This window comes from Pongo pygmaeus, chromosome 5 (genome assembly GCF_028885625.2).
Source record: "Pongo pygmaeus isolate AG05252 chromosome 5, NHGRI_mPonPyg2-v2.0_pri, whole genome shotgun sequence".
In the NCBI taxonomy this organism is placed as follows: domain Eukaryota; kingdom Metazoa; phylum Chordata; class Mammalia; order Primates; family Hominidae; genus Pongo; species Pongo pygmaeus.
The window spans coordinates 88,713,698-88,729,621 of record NC_072378.2 but is presented as its reverse complement, the minus strand read 5'-3'; the positions used below and the strand labels follow the sequence as shown (position 1 = coordinate 88,729,621).

The following is a 15,924-nucleotide window of genomic DNA, read 5'->3' as shown; positions in this document are numbered from 1 at the left end:
CCGCGGCAATGGGAGCTGGTGTTCCTCCTCTTGACCAGTCCAGCTTCCTCCCTTATATCTGTAAGCAGCTCGCTGGTTCCAGTTCTTTCCCTGGGCCACCTCCTTTGCTGCCAGCACGATAATTCCTCACTTTAGAAGGACGCTTCCTGGTGGGTTCAGAAATGGCAATGGCTCCTCCCATTTGTGTACCACTTTCTAGTTTGAGAAGTACTTCCAGGTTGGATGTGGTGGCTCACGCCTGTAATCCCAGCACTTTGGGAGGCCTAAGTGGGAGAATTGCTTGCAGGCCAGGGGTTTGAGGCCAGCCTGGGCAACATAGTGGGACCCCCATCTCTACAGAAAATTTAAAAATTAACTGGACTCAGTTGCCTGTACCTGTAGTCCCAGCTACTTGGGAGGTTGAGATGGGAGGATCACTTGAGTCCAGGATCACTCGAGCCCTGGAGTTTGAGGCTGAAGTGAGCTCATGATAGGTCACTGCACTCCAGCTTGGATGACAGAGCAAGACCCTGTCTCTAAAAATAAATAAATAAATAAATAATATAAAATAAAGAGAGGCTAACTAAGAATATATATTTGTATATACTTGTATACAAGAAATTCTGGTCAGATAGACAAGAAACCAGTAAGAGCAACACCTGGCCAGGTGCAGTGGCTCACATCTTGAATTCCAGCACTTTGGGAGGCTGAGATGGGTGGATCACTTGAGGCCAGGAGTTTGAGACTAACCTGGCCAACATGGCAAATCCCCTGTCTCTACTAAAAATATAAAACTTAGCCAGGTGTGGTGGCAGGCGCCTGTAATCCCAACTACTTGGGAGGCTGAGACATGAGACTCACTTGAACCTGGGAGGTGGAGGTTGCAGTGATCCGAGATCACACCACTGCACTCCAGCCTGGGTGACACAGTGAGACTCTGTCTCAAAAAAAAAAAAAAAAAAAAAAAAAGCGAAACACCTCTGGATAAGGGCTAGGGGCGGGTGGAGGCAGAAGTGGGAGGCTGAGTCTTCACTACATTTCTTCTTTTAAAAAATTGTCAACTGCTAAAAGTATGTTACCAATCGAGAAAAAGAGAAAATAAATACAAATGACCTCCGGTGCGGTTCGGAAGCAGCAGCAGGAGTAGCCACCTTCCATGCAAACAGGATGGTCAGCATTTCCCTCGAGGGCAAGGTCCCGCTCCCTCCACAGTGGGCCAACAGAGATCAGGGGACCAGGCTCGGACCATACTCACTGGCTGTCCCCTCCAGCTCAAAACCCCTCAAAAGGCTGAGGCACTTTAAGGGAATTTGGGCTATTAATAACAAGACTAGAACCAGCTATTTTTCAGTCTTGGTTACACATTAAAATCATCTGGGAAGCTTTAAAAATACCAGGCCCTATTCCCAGACAGTCCAAATCAGCATCTCTGAGGTGGGGCCTGGGCATCGGTATTTTTTTTTTTTTTTTTTGAGATGGGGTCTCGCTCTGTTGCCCAGGCTGGAGTGCAGTGGTGCAATCTCGGCTCACTGCAAGCTCTGCCTCCTGGGTTCACACCATTCTCCTGCCTCAGCCTCCCAAGTAGCTGGGACCACAGGCGCCTGCCACCACGCCCAGCTAATTTTTTGTATTTTTTGTATTTTTTGTAGAGATGGGGTTTCACCGTGTTAGCTAGGATGGTCTCGATCTCCTGACCTCGTGATCCACCTGCCTTGGACTCCCAAAGCGCTGGGATTACAGGCGTGAGCCACCGCACCCGGCCCAGGCATCAGTATTTTTTAAAGGTCCACAGTCATGGTCAAAGCCAATGTCTTGGACCTTCTGGGTTAGTTCATTTATCCAGAAAGATGGAGAAAGGAAGAGGGGATGTCCAATAGCTTCAAAGAAGAAATAGCACACCCTATCACACCTATCAAGATCAAGTCAGAATGCGAGTTACTTTTTGTCTTGGTTGGAATACGTGATCAGCCTGGTTTCTTCCCCCTTGGCAGCCCAATTCTGAGACGAAGCCCTGACATCACCAAATCGCCTCTGACAAAGTCAGAACAGCTTCTGAGGATAGATGACCATGATTTCAGCATGAGGCCTGGCTTTGGAGGTATGGGATGTGTGCTCTCAGGGTGTCTTTCTTCTGGTCCTCTGTGGGCAGGAAATTAGCCAAGGGACAGCACAGCTTTGCTCTCCGCTGACCCAGTCTGCCTCGGTTGTGCTTGGTGGACAAGACATCGAGCCCACAGTACATTTTGAGCATCTGTCTTGCCCTGCCCTGGGTTCTGCTGAACACAGTCTCAGGAGGCATCTGCTGCTGGGTGGCTGCTGCCCCTCTAGGATGGCTCACGATGAGGGAGGCCAGCAGCTGGCTATAGGAAGAGCAGGGAAACACAGGGCAGCTGCAGCCCAATGCGGCCTCCTAAAAATACTTGGAAATAACAACCTTGGACTAAATTTGTTGTCATCTGGGAGCTGGCAGACAGAGTTCAGGGTACATATCTTACGGCAGAATGTGGTCTGCTCGTTTTAATTAAATGAAAATAGCTTGAGAGAATAATGATTTAGTGCAGAAGAATAGCAAAGCCCTGTGAAGCTTAGCCTGCAGCTGCTGGGTTTCAGCCTTCTTAATGTCAAGAATTTTTTATCCTTATGGGTTTATTTTCCTGGAAAAAAAAATATTCATTTTAAAAATCATTCTCGGCCGGGCATGGTGGCTCACACCTGAAATCCTAACATTTTGGGATTTCATCTGCCCTGGCTGAGGTGGGCAGATTGCCTGAGCTCAGGAGTTCGAGACCAGCCTGGGTAACATGGTAAAACTCTGTCTCTACTAAAAATACAAAAATTAGCCAGCTGTGGTGGTGTGCACCTGTAGTCTCAGCTATTCAGGAGGCTGAGGCAGGAGAATCGCTTGACTCCAGGAGGCAGAGGTTGCAGTGAACTAAGATCACACCACTGTACTCCAGCCTGGGTAACAGAGTGACACCCTGTCTCCAAAAAAAAAAAAAAAGAAAAAAAGAAAGAAATAATTCTCTTGCCATTTATTTCTTCCAGTCATTTTTACCCAAAGAATAGATAGGCTGTAGAAGAGAGTCTGTATCCAGTCCCTAATCCACCATTGTTGAATCCAAACCCACCTTTTTACTCCAAATGATTCAATGTGCTCCATGCCTACCCTTCATCCTCAGAGCAGGGAAGAAAGGTGGCAGGAATTGATTCCCTTCATTAGGCTTCCTTACTCTTTATCAATGTTGAGTCCGTATGGCCCAGAAATAACAAAAAATCTAATGTTTTAAGGCCATCCTTAAAACAGGCATCCTGTCTTCCCTGGAAGCTACTCCATCATGTTGCAAAGATGCAGATCTGTGGGTTTGGCAAATGACCTGAATATGACTTTGGTTCTGAGTGCCTATTACCAAACAATGCCTTTCTCATGGCCAGACAAGAGACACTGGCTTCCAGGATGAAAGAGGGTGCAAAACCAGAAGGCAAATATAGAGAATAATGTGGGTGACCTCATGCTAAGAAGTCAGTTACTCTTAGATCAGACCCAGCTTTTGACCTAGGTCTTCATCATACCTTCAGATGAGCATATATAACCAAGAAAGGATGTTTTCAAACTTTTGTTGGAATATTTCAGAAAGCCAGCCTATGATTCCATGCTTTTATCTCTGGTTTGACTTCAGGTTGCCATGACCAAACCTCCAAATCTGATACGACATTGAGGTTCCAGGGGAAATGCTCCTTTTGCCTATTTCCTCCATAGTAAAATTTCTAGTAAAAACAGTGAATGCTCTTGTCATGCTCTGTCCCCAGGCCCTGCCATTCCTGTTGGTGTGGATGTGCAGGTGGAGAGTTTGGATAGCATCTCAGAGGTTGACATGGTAAGTGCTTCTCTGACCAGGGCCGTGGCAGGGGGATTCACAAAGCCGGTCCAGGGCCAGGAGCTCCAGGCACCTGAATTCACTTAGTCTCACAACCGCCCTGGGCGGTGGGAATCCCCACACTACTTTTACAGATGGCTCAAGAAGATTTGCCCAAAGCCACCCAATTGGTATGAAACAGAGCCAGATAACAAGCTTAACCTTTCCCACTCCAGTGGCCAGGCTCTTGCCACTGGGATGCATTTTCTGGACAAAAGCTCTCAAATGTAAGCAGCAGGGCCCAAGTTTGCAGCTGCCAAGTAGTCAAACACATCTTATTCCTGTGGATTCTGTACCTGGCTGTGGAAATGCAAAAGAAGCAAAAGAGTGTCCTTTCCCCCTGCCCGCCCCCTTTTTCGTGGGTTCAGATAAAAATTGCAACATTCTCCAACTCCTTGACTTACAGGATGTTTTAGGGACCTAGCTTAGTTTGGGTCCACCAAAAAGCAGACCTGAGACAAGCAGTCACAAGCCTAAGCATAAGCACTTTATTTGGGAAGTGATCCTGGGAAACACCTGAACAGAGTGGGGAAGGGAGAGAGGAAGAGAAGGAAGCAAAGAGGGCTGTGCTATCAAACCAGTTACTGTGGAACTGGTATAGAACTCAGTTATAGAACCATAGAACTCAGTGCCACTGGAGTACTCTGGGAGTCAGTGAAGAACACACTTCAGGGTTATCCTGACTCAGGGGTGCGGGAGCTGGGGTATTTATCCACCGCCTTCTCTCTGGTTGAGTGCTGCTTGCAGGTATTAACTTTCTGGCACTTGTGGCTTGAGTCACACATGGTGGCAGTAGCAGACCCTCAAGTGTAGAGTGAATGCCAGGGGCTTGAGGCAGGGCCAGGCACACTTACACTGTCTGCTCCAGGGTTCTCGCTGAGTTCCATGCTGCGCCCCACCCCCCACCCCCTCCAGTGTTCTCTTCCTCCTACTGCAGCAAACTCCGGAGACTAGAAGCAAGACCTCTCTTGGTTCGGTTTCATTCCCCAGCCAAGTGATGGCTCCATAGGGGCTACAGAATCCACATCTCAGTGGGTTTGTGCGTGTCTGGGGTTCCCTCTCTGCCCCTCTGTCCCCAGGACTTTACGATGACCCTCTACCTGAGGCACTACTGGAAGGACGAGAGGCTGTCTTTCCCAAGCACCAACAACCTCAGCATGACATTTGATGGCCGGCTGGTCAAGAAGATCTGGGTCCCTGACATGTTTTTCGTGCACTCCAAACGCTCCTTCATCCACGACACCACCACAGACAACGTCATGTTGCGGGTCCAGCCTGATGGGAAAGTGCTCTACAGTCTCAGGTAGGAAGAAAGGCAGATCATTCATATTAACCAAGAAAAGCATTGTTTTCACAACAGCAATTTGGGTTTGTGGCTCTGAATGTCTACTTTCTAACTTTTCAGTAGCTGCTAGCTTCTCAACATCAAGGAAAACTAACTTTATACATGAGTAGAAATTTTAAAGAATTATTCAATCTTGAAGATACCTTTGGGGCAATTTCTCAAACTGATACTATTCTATGTGTTATATTTCAATAACAAACAAGTTTATTTCTCTAGTAGGAGTCAGAGAAATAGATAATGTGTTCTCAAGGACTTACCTCTTACAATCTCTCTGATTCCCATTTTTGGGAACATTTTAGAACTTTGGTTTAAAAAAAGTTCTTCTGTTTCATCTGGCCACCACAGGCATGTTTTCTCTCCTTTCTCTCCATAGTGTCCTACTTGAGAAACTATGGGGACCCCTGGCTACTTTATGACTTGACATGCCATTCTGAACATCACTTTTTAAATATAATGAATAAAATCTTCTCACCGGTTCAGACACTTTAGAAATGTTTAATTGCTCATGAAGCGCTGGCCTGGTGAAGCTTTCCTTAAACACAGCTCCACAGTGTGGTTTTCAGGCTGCACAGGAACTTTAGAAACTCATGGTACTCAAGGCACATGAAGAGGAGCAGCAGGCCTTCACAGAGAAGGGATGTGGTCACTTGCTGTGGTCTGCTCCTCTTGTGCTGTGTGGACGGTGCATTCCGGTTTCACAGACTTTGCTTTGGCTTCCATGCTGATGAATGGTAAAGATGAATCCACACATCAGTGTATAAGTAGAGAGTTCATGGATGCTTGCACAGTAGACCTATAGATCTATTGAGTCAGAGATTGCAATGTTAAAGCTGACTTTCTGTCCCCATTCCCCAAAGGAATATTTGTGATGATCCCTCCATACTCATTCTGGCCTGGAACCTAAGTAATTAAGTACCTGACACAGAGTGGGGTTATGGGGTTTTCATCTTTAAGGCTTAAAATGCTTCCTCCCATAGGAAGTACTCAGGAGGGTCCAGGATGTGCAACCCCTTTCCCAAGCCATGTTGAGCTGCTTCTCCCTGAAGTCCTCATTTCTGAGGCAGGTCTTTTCTTTTCTTTTCTTTACTTCTTTTCTCTTTCTTTCTTTCTTTCTGTCTTCTGTCTTCTTTTCTTTCTTTCTTTTCTTTTTTTATTTACAGAGTTTTGCTCTGTTGCCCAGGCTGGAGTGCACTGGCGTGATCGTGGCTTACTGCAGCTTCAACCTCCCAGGCCCAAGCAATAATCTGACCTCAGCCTCCCAAGTGACTGGGACTAAAAGCATGTGTACTATGCCCAGCTAATTTTTTAAAAAATTATTTTTGTAGAAACAGAATGTCCCTATGTTGCTCAGGCTAGTCTTGAACTCCTGAGCTCAAGCTGTCCTCCCACCTTGGCCTCCCAAAGTGCTGGGATTACAGTTGTGAGCCACCACACCTGGCCCACTGAGACAGGTTTTCAAAGCATCTTAAGGCTCAAAAACTACCAACACAACAACACAACTCAATGGCACCACCAAGGCTACAGGGTACTAGACCATAACATATGTGACCATTGGTATGCTAGTAAATGTTTAACAATTGGTTACCTGGGGGAAAAGTATGCATACCTATGTGTATGTAAGTTTATTATAAACATCACTGACATAAAGGATGTATAATGTTCTTTATTATAAATTACATATATTTATAACTTGAGCATGATTTCCTAGTTCTTGGAAAAACCACTATAAGTTTTTATAATTCTATCATCAACAAATGAATGTAGATCTGATGAATGTTGGTTGATATTTTCTTTTCCATTAGTAAGACAAAAGTGAAACAATGAAGAACTATATAGAAACTTTACTCATTCATCAAAGACATAAGCAACTTCTTTGCTGAATTGGATGATAGCTTTCAAATACTGAAATATGTCCTCAATATTTTGTACTACTCACAATGTAATGATAATAGGCATAACACCCTTTTAGGCTTAATCTGCCTTAAGTCTAGACAATCAACAAAACAATAAATCAAGCCCTGATTTGTAGTGTTTGCTGATTTCTGTAGTATAAGTATTCCCATCCTGGCTGATTTCAAGCTCCCACCTGATGTCACTAAATGCAGAATTAGGAAGAAATTCATGGCAGCACACTGTTATGCAGTGTTTCCACCATACAGATGCAATAAGTGTAAATGGCTTCAAGAATATACGTAATAATAAAATGTAGTGAAATAATTAGGAAGTGATAAGTATTTTTTACTTTTGTTTTTACAAGATAAGTCTGGTAATAGTGAATTATCTCAGCTTTTGTCTGTAAAAGACTATCTCTCCTTTATATTCAAAATAATTTTGCTGGATATAATATTCTTGGATGACAGTTTTTTTCTTTGAGCACTTTGAAAATATTCTTCCACTTCCTCCTGGTCAGCATGGTTTCCATTGGGAAGTCTGTTGCCAGAAAAATTGGAGCTTTTTTTTTTTTTTTGGAGACAGAGTCTTACTCTGCTGCCCAGGCTGGAGTGCAGTGGCGTGATCTTGGCTCACTGCAACCCCACCTCCCGGGTTCAAGCAATTCTCCTGCCTCAGCCTGTCAAGTAGCTGGGACTACAGGCACACGCCACCATGCCTGGCTAATTTCTTTGTATTTTAGTAGAGATGAGGTTTCATCGTATTGCCCAGGCCGGTCTCAAACTCCTGAGCTCAGGCAATCCATCTGCCAATCAGCCTCCCAAAGTGTTAGGATTACAGGTGTGAGCCACCATGCCCGGCCCAAATTGGAGCTTTTTAATGTGTTATTTGTCTTATTTATCTTGCTGCTTTTAGGATCCTCTCTTTATTCTTGACCTTTCAGATGGATTACTATATGCCTGGAGATAGTCTTATTTGCATTGATTCTGTTTGGTGTCCTCAGACCTTCCTATGCCTGTATATTTATCTCCTTCTTGAATTTTGGGAAGTTTCCTGTTATTATTCCTTTGAATAAGCTTTCCACCCCTTGCTGTTGCTCAGCTCTGTCCTGAACACCAATAATTCTTAGATTTGGTCCTTTGAGGTAATTTTCCATATCTTGTAAGCAGCCTTCTTTCCCTTTTATTGTTTCTTCATTTTTTCTCTGCTGACTATATTTTCAAATAGCCAGTCTTCTAGCTCACAGATTCTTTCCTCTGCTTGGTTCATTCTGCTGTTGAGGGCCTCTAAAGAGTTCTTCAGTTCAGCAAATGTATTTCTCAGTTCCAGGATTTCTGTTTGATTTTTGTTGTTGTTGTTGTTATTTCAGTCTCTTTGTTAAATTTCTCTGATAAATTTCTGAATTGCTTTTTTGTATTATTTTGGATATCACTGCATTTCCTTAAAATTGCTATTTTGGATTCTTGGTCAGAGAGATTACAAATCATGGTCTTGTTAGGATCCCCTTTTGGGGAGGTCCTAATTCCCTGTTTGCTGTTGTTTCTTGTTGGTATACATCTACGTCTTTGCATTGAAGGATTAGTTTTTTATTCCAGTTTTCTCTGTCTAGTTAGTTTTGTTTTTTATTGACTATATTTGCTTAGTGAATCTGTTGCTAGGTTGCTGCCTCCTTTTCAGCTCTAGGTAGCACCTTAAACCCAGGTTCGCCTCGCTCCAGTAACCGGTCTGTCTCTGCACCACCAGTCCCAAATAGGGGAGGTCCTGAAGGGATTATCCCAGCAGTGTGGGAAGGCTGGCTAGGGGTTTGTGCCCAGGGGACCTACAGAATGTTCTTCCTACAGTACTAGTGAACAGCCACTCTGACTTGCCATCTCCTTTGGTCAAGTTACAGAGCATAGTTTCCAGGATGGGGATGGTAGTCCTGCCTCCCCTTTGTCTCTGCCTGTTCTCAGGGCTATTTCTCCCTTCAGGCAATCATGATGCTTCCCGTTGGTTAAGGTAAGGACAAGTCTCCTGCCAGGGAACCCAAGAAGGTAGGGAGTCTGACTGATCACCTCAATTTCACTTTTTCCAGTGTAGAAGTCATGAGTTGGAGGGAGATTTTCCATGCATTTGGTGGTAAGTAGAATGGGAGAGAGGAATATCGGGGATGTGTAAGTCCAGTTCTCCTACTGTCATCTCAGTTTTTCTACTTCTCTGTGGCCCAGGGAACTGTCTCATCCTCGTCCATGAGCTCTGGGTTGTTGCTGTTGAAAATCTTGGCGTGATATGTTTGTTTTTGGTTTTCTGTGGTGGGGAGTGAAGCAGCTTGCCTCTGTGCCATGATTTTGGAACTGAAGCTATTATTTATGTTCTTTAATGTGACATTTAATTTTAATGTTTAATAGTGACTGTGTTTAACAACTGGCTCACAAGCTTCCTGAAAATCTAGCAATCAGCTCCCGAAAGCCTGTAGAAGTCTAGTCCAGTGCACCACTGGATGTGAGTGCAAGAAGGGAGTAGAAAATCTTTTGTATGTTCAGAATAAAAATCCTCAGTAAGCCTCAACCACCAGAAAAACACCTCCTTTCCCTCTGTGCCTAAAAGCAGATGAGTTGATTTCTCATTGCAAATAAAGTTATGAGTTTGTTTGATTTAAATGAAAAAAAAAAAGAGATCTAAGTTTCTGAAGATCACTGCTTTGAAATTATTTTAAGGAAAACATGTCAGCTCTGTCAGCCACTGGCCAGCTCCTAAAATACATCCAATTTACCATCTCCTCACTTCATTCATTCATTGATTACTTCAACAGATTCTTATTAACAGCATCCTGGGTGCCACAGTGGCCTGTGGAGTTATACGAATGAAAGCCATGCCAGATTCTAGATCAAGCTCTGGGGACATAAAGACAGGAATAGAGGTCACTGTCCTTCCTGGGACTGCAGGCTAGTGGAGGAGACAGGCACAGAACCCAATGCTTAGGACACAAATGAGGAATGCAGCAGTGCAGTGGGTGGAGGAGCAGGGAGCCACAGATAACAGGATGATTAGAACAGTTTCCTAGGCACCACCATACAATGAAAACTGAAATCCACAATTGAGATACTCTGTTATGCTTGGTAGATTTTACTAAGGTAATATTGAAAAACCAATTCCATGACTTTTGAATCCCTAGTCAACTTCAAGACATACAAGAGTCAATGAGGCCGGGCGTGGTGGCTCAGGCCTGTAATCCCAGCCCTTTGGAAGGCTGAAGCAGGTGGATCATCTGAAGGCAGGAGTTCAAGACCAACCTGGCCAATATGGCGAAACCCCATCTCTACTAAAAATACAAAACTTAGCCGGGCAGGGTGGCACATGTCTGTAGTCCCAGCTACTCAAGAGGCTGAGGCAGGAGAATCATTTGAACCAGGGAGGTGAAGGTTGCAGTGAGTTGAGATCGCACCACTGCACTCCAGCCTGGGTGACAGAGTGAGACTGTCTCAAAAAAGAAAAAAAAAAAAGAAGCAGAAGAAGAAGAGGAGTCAATGACAGCGGGAGAAAGGAAAGATTTGTGAAATTTTCTCGGGAGAGCATTGTGGGCATGCTGTGAGTGGGCCTTCACTGGGACCTCTCAAAAAGCTTGGTGTGTGTGTGCCTGCAGTTTGGGACACTGTGCAGTTAGATGGGAGAGAAGAGCTGTCTGACCACCCTGGGGGCAGAGCCAGAAGTTTTTGCCATAGTGAGATCAGCCTATACTTATCTGTGAGTGTATGTGGAGAGGACGGTGGGTGAACCAAGAGCTGGAGAATGGAAACCTGCAGTGTGGAGGCGCCCAGTCGTGGGAGTGTGGAAGCCAGGAAAGAAAGTATCAGCTTCCACCAGGTAGCAGGCCCAGAGAGCAGGAAGCCTCCCAGCCACAGAACTGCCCTGCGTCCACCTCCCTGTCTCCTTGTACTTCCACCTGTGCAGGAGGAGATTGGAGATGGGCAGAAACTGACCACTCAAATGCCAACTTTTTTTTTCTTTTTTTTTTCTCGAGGGAGTCTCACTCTGTTGCCCAGGCTGGAGTGCAGTAGTGCGATCTCAGCTCACTGCAACCTCCGCCTCCCAGGTTCAAGCAGTTCTCCTGCCTCAGCCTCCTGAGTAGCTGGGACTACAGGCACACGCCGCTATGCCCGTCAGATGCTAACTTTTTATCTTAGCTGAGGAGGGACAGTACAAGTCTTCATTTGAATGAACTTTGAAGCTGATGAATACCTCAGACCAAAACTCTTAATTTCTGAATTAAGGTGTGGTTTGTGACTTAAGAGGGTTTTGACTATTACATGAGAGTGAGCAGAAGAGCCACAGGACCTGCCAAGCTTCCATCCAGGGCAGGGAAGAGCCCCTCCAATGAATTAATTTAAAGGGACTTGTAGAAACAAGAATAAACATGGGCTTTGATTACATCACAAATGGTTGTTTTATGTATAAGTTATATGGAGAGAAGCATCAACTCAGGGTGGGAAGACCCATTCTGATGATGTCTGTAATTCTGAAAACAGCTGTTCCTGTACCAACTAACAGAAAGAGAAGGAGTATTCAGTCCCCCTGTTCATAGCAAACATTTCCTTCATTGGGCATTCCATGTCCCTAAAGTTAGCTCCAAGTGTCCCCGAAGTTAGTTCTTAGCTTATTTCATGTTGATGATGCCATTGGGCATCGTTATGCAATGATGTACCCATAGAAATGGAAACCCACCCATTAGGCATCCGAGTCAGCTGCCAGCCTGACCCCACCCAGACCCCTGCACTCTAACATTCCCTGTTTATCAGGATTTCCAGGAGACATACGACCACCCAACTGCTGGCAATCAAAAAAGCCTCATAGATAGAATACAACCATTCCACCCTCAAAGCAGTGGGAAAAAATGAGGCAAATATTTGAAAAATTCCATTTCAAGAATGCTCTTTTCCTTGAAATTTCCATTTAAATTAAAAGTGATTTTTTTTACCATGAATTATTCATATAATTTCGACAACTTTTGCGTAGCAAATATTGCATGGTCGAAGGAAACGGAGTGCATTCAGCACCAGTGAACAAATGTTAATCATGTCCTGCTGTGAAATTCACCACTGGATAGGAGGCTTTTCACTATGAAGAATGATTTGTATGTGTTTGGCTTTTGATGCAGAAGCCTCTTTCCCAGTGTAAACTCTGAAATAAAATCACTCAATGCCAGCAAATTACTCTTTCCCAGTGTAAACTCTGAAATAAAATCACTCATGCCACTCAATAACAGCAAGCCTGTTAACACAATAAGACCTTTCAGTGTTTTTCCATTACCTTGATCTCCAAGGAATTATCCACTAATAACACATATGTCCACTAGTAGATACTATTATCAATATAAAAATATCAACATTGTTAAAGAAAAAGTGCCAAGCTTGGCAACTGGGGTAAGTGTACACCGTATTGTATACGTTATTGAATATCAATAAAATCAATAAAAGAACAAAAGAACTGGAATTTATCTGAACCAGGAGAACAATATATGGTCCTAGGGCTTCTTTCAAGAAACCACATCATGTAAGTTTTTATTTCACATTATTATATTGATTGAGACCATTGCTTCTTTAAAATGCTTGAATGTGATAAGAGTTAGTAGAGAAATTCTATTTGCCTCACACTGACCCTTGGGTTAAACATAAATGCCCAAGTGTACTCCAGTGAGGGTATCACTCATAAGCTACTTATCTAAACCCTGACACATTGCTTATGAAGTATGAGAAGAGGCATTTATCATATTGGAAGGAAGCAGAGGCCTTTTCTGTTTGTTTTATCATTTTGCACTTGTCTTTTGCAGGCTCTGAATAAATCAATTTTGTCTTTTTGGCCCTAGGGTTACAGTAACTGCAATGTGCAATATGGACTTCAGCCGATTTCCCTTGGACACGCAAACGTGCTCTCTTGAAATTGAAAGCTGTGAGTAGACTTGTCCCCAGGCATCAGCACACAGCTCCTGATAATTCTCAACACCTCTAACTCTCAGCTGCAGGAACAGTGTGTGTTCCTTATTCATGAGTAGACTTTTTTTTTTTTTTTGAGACGGAGTCTCACACTGTCGCCTGGGCTGGAATGCAGTGGTGCAGTCTCTGCTCACTGCAACTTCTGCCTCCCAGGTTCAAGCAATTCTCCTGCCTCAGCCTCCCGAGTAGCTGGGATTACAGGCACCTACCACCATGCCTGGCTAATTTTTTGTACTTTTAGTAGAGACAGGGTTTCACTATGTTGGCCAGGCTGGTCTTGAACGCCTGACCTCGTGATCCACCTGCTGGGATTACAGGCGTGAGCCATCACGCCCGGCCTTCATGACTATACTTTTAAAGTAATGTGTTAGATTGAAGCTAGGTCTAGGGTAATTTTAAATATCAGGAACAAATTTGAAACTAAAACCTTCATTGCCATAACTGATCTTTTTAATGCCCTGTGGCAATGGTTTTAAACTTTGTTCTTTTGAATCAGGGTAATTGCTTGGGGAAGGGAAGTAGAGGACTAAGTGAATGTGGGTCTCCTTCCAAGCCCTTTGCCCAACACACACACACACACACACACACACACAAGTTCATCCAGAGAGCTTATTGCTCTTCTAAATGTAATTTCTGCTGAAGAAAGGATTTCCTGGCCAAAACAAGTTTGACAACAGTTGCCGTAGGGAACTGCCACTGTGAGTTCGTGTGTTGGTTGAGACGCTCAGGCACAACAAGGGATTTCAGGAAGCTTGCACACACACAGACGTCCTGGAAAAGCTGAAAACCAGGCGCTATGACACCACAGATGCAGTCAACAAAAGAAAAAATATGCAAATTGGACTACATGAAAATTGTCAATTTTGTGCATCAACATTATCAACAGAGTAAAAAGGCGACCCACAAATGGGAGAATATATTGACAAATCATCTATCTGATAAAGGATTGATATCCAGAATATAAAGAGAACAGCTAAAACTCAACAACAACAACAAAACAATCTGCTTAAAACAATGGACAAAAGACTTGAATAGACATTTCTCCAAAGAAGGTACACAAATGGCCAAGAAGCACATGAAAAGATGTTCAACATCACTAATCATTAGGAAAATGCAAACCAAAACTACAATGAGTTACACTAACTGGGATAAATACTGTCAACAAAACAGAAAACAATTCTGGGGAGGATGTGAACAAATTCGAACCCTTATCCTTTGTGGGTAGTAATGTATAATGGTGCAGCCACTGGGGAAAACAGCTCCTCAAAAAATTAAAACAATGGCTGGGCACGGTTGCTCACACCTGTAATCCCAGCACTGTGGGTGGCCAGGGTAAGAGGATCACTTGAGCCCAGAAGTTGAAGACCATTCTGGGCAACATAGCAAGACCCTGTCTCTACAAAAAATACAAAAATATGCCGGGCATGGTGGCTGGCACCTGTGGTCCCAGTTACTCGGGAGGCTGAGGCAGGAGAATCACTTGAGCCCAAGAGCCTGAGGCTGCAGTGAGCTATGATTGCACCACTGCAGTCCAGCCTAGGTGAGAAAGCAAGACACCTGTCTCTAAAAAAAAAAAAAAAAAAAAAAAAAAAAAAATTAAAAACATATGATCCAGCAAATCCATTTCTGGGTAAATAACCAAAAGAATTGAAAGCAGGGTCTTGAAAAGGTACTTGTATACTCATATTTATAGCAGTTTTATTCACAATTGCTAAAACATGAAAACAACCCAAGTGTCTAACAACGGATGAATGGATACACAGAATGTAGTATCTGCATACAGTGGAAGAGTGTTCAGCCTTAAAAAACAAGGATTTCTGATACATGCTACAGCATGAATGAAACTTGAGGGCAGTATGCTAAGTGAAATCAGCCAATCACAAAAGACAAATACTGTATGATGTCACTTTTAAGAGGTACTTAGCGTAGTCAAAATTATAGAGACAGAAAGTAGAATGGTGGTTGCCAGAGGCTGGGAAGAGGGGAAACAGGGATGAGGCGTTATTGTTAAATGGGTATGGAGCTTCAGTCTGGGAAGATGAAAAGGGTTCCGGAGATGGATGGTGGTATGACCATCATAATGGTTGTATTTATGTAGTAATGTAGTACAACATAAATACTACATGAAAATTTTAAAATGCTGTGCATCAAAACATTATCAACAGAGTAAATGCAACCCACGAATGGGAAAATATACATTGGCAAATGATATATCCTACCATAAGAATGGTTTAATTTATGTAGTAATTTTCATGTAGTATAATTTTCATTATATTTATCATGCATCATAAATACAACACTAAGAATGTAGTGAAATACCACTGAAGTTACACTAAAGAAGGGTTAAGATGGTAAATTTTATGTTATGTGTATTTTAACATAACACAACACACACACACACACACACAAACTCACACACACACCCCAGAAACCAGGCCACAGGAAGAGCCAGGCTGAGGCAGTATAAAATGATCCGCATGCATCTCTGTCCCTCTACATATCCGCTCCATTCTCCTCCCTGCCCAAACACTTTCTCTCACAGCGCAGTGGACACCCCTGTGACTCCTGCACTCCTCCTGAACGCTGGCACTCCCTGCAGTGTCAAAGCCCTAGTGAGGGTTCTCACTGATCCAGGGCACTTTATCAGCCAGCCTGGGCTTGTAGCAGTGGATCAGGTGTACCCTGGCTCCAACGCATCTGGGACCAAGGAGTGCAGGGATGTTGACATCACACACCGCTGGGGCCAAAGGGACAGCTGCGTAGGGCACTGAATGTGGGGAAAGGGTGTAATAAAACCCAGGACCAAGGGAGTGGCTACTTATTGCAC

At 43.8% G+C, this 15,924-nt stretch overlaps 1 protein-coding gene across 5 annotated transcripts in view; it reads left to right on the top strand.

Annotated features, from left to right (window-relative positions):
* GABRR1 (gamma-aminobutyric acid type A receptor subunit rho1) overlaps positions 1–15,924 on the top strand; it is a 40,397-nt gene that overhangs the window by 15,179 nt on the left and 9,294 nt on the right. For 3 of the 5 annotated variants that reach the window (XM_063665694.1, XM_054491114.2, XM_063665697.1), the window contains 4 exons: positions 1,971–2,077; positions 3,787–3,854; positions 4,973–5,196; positions 12,971–13,053. In XM_063665694.1, the coding sequence (XP_063521764.1) occupies positions 1,971–2,077; positions 3,787–3,854; positions 4,973–5,196; positions 12,971–13,053 (482 nt within the window). The remainder of the gene's footprint in view (positions 1–1,970; positions 2,078–3,786; positions 3,855–4,972; positions 5,197–12,970; positions 13,054–15,924) is intronic. The other 2 variants (XM_063665695.1, XM_063665696.1) reach the window with 1 other exon arrangement.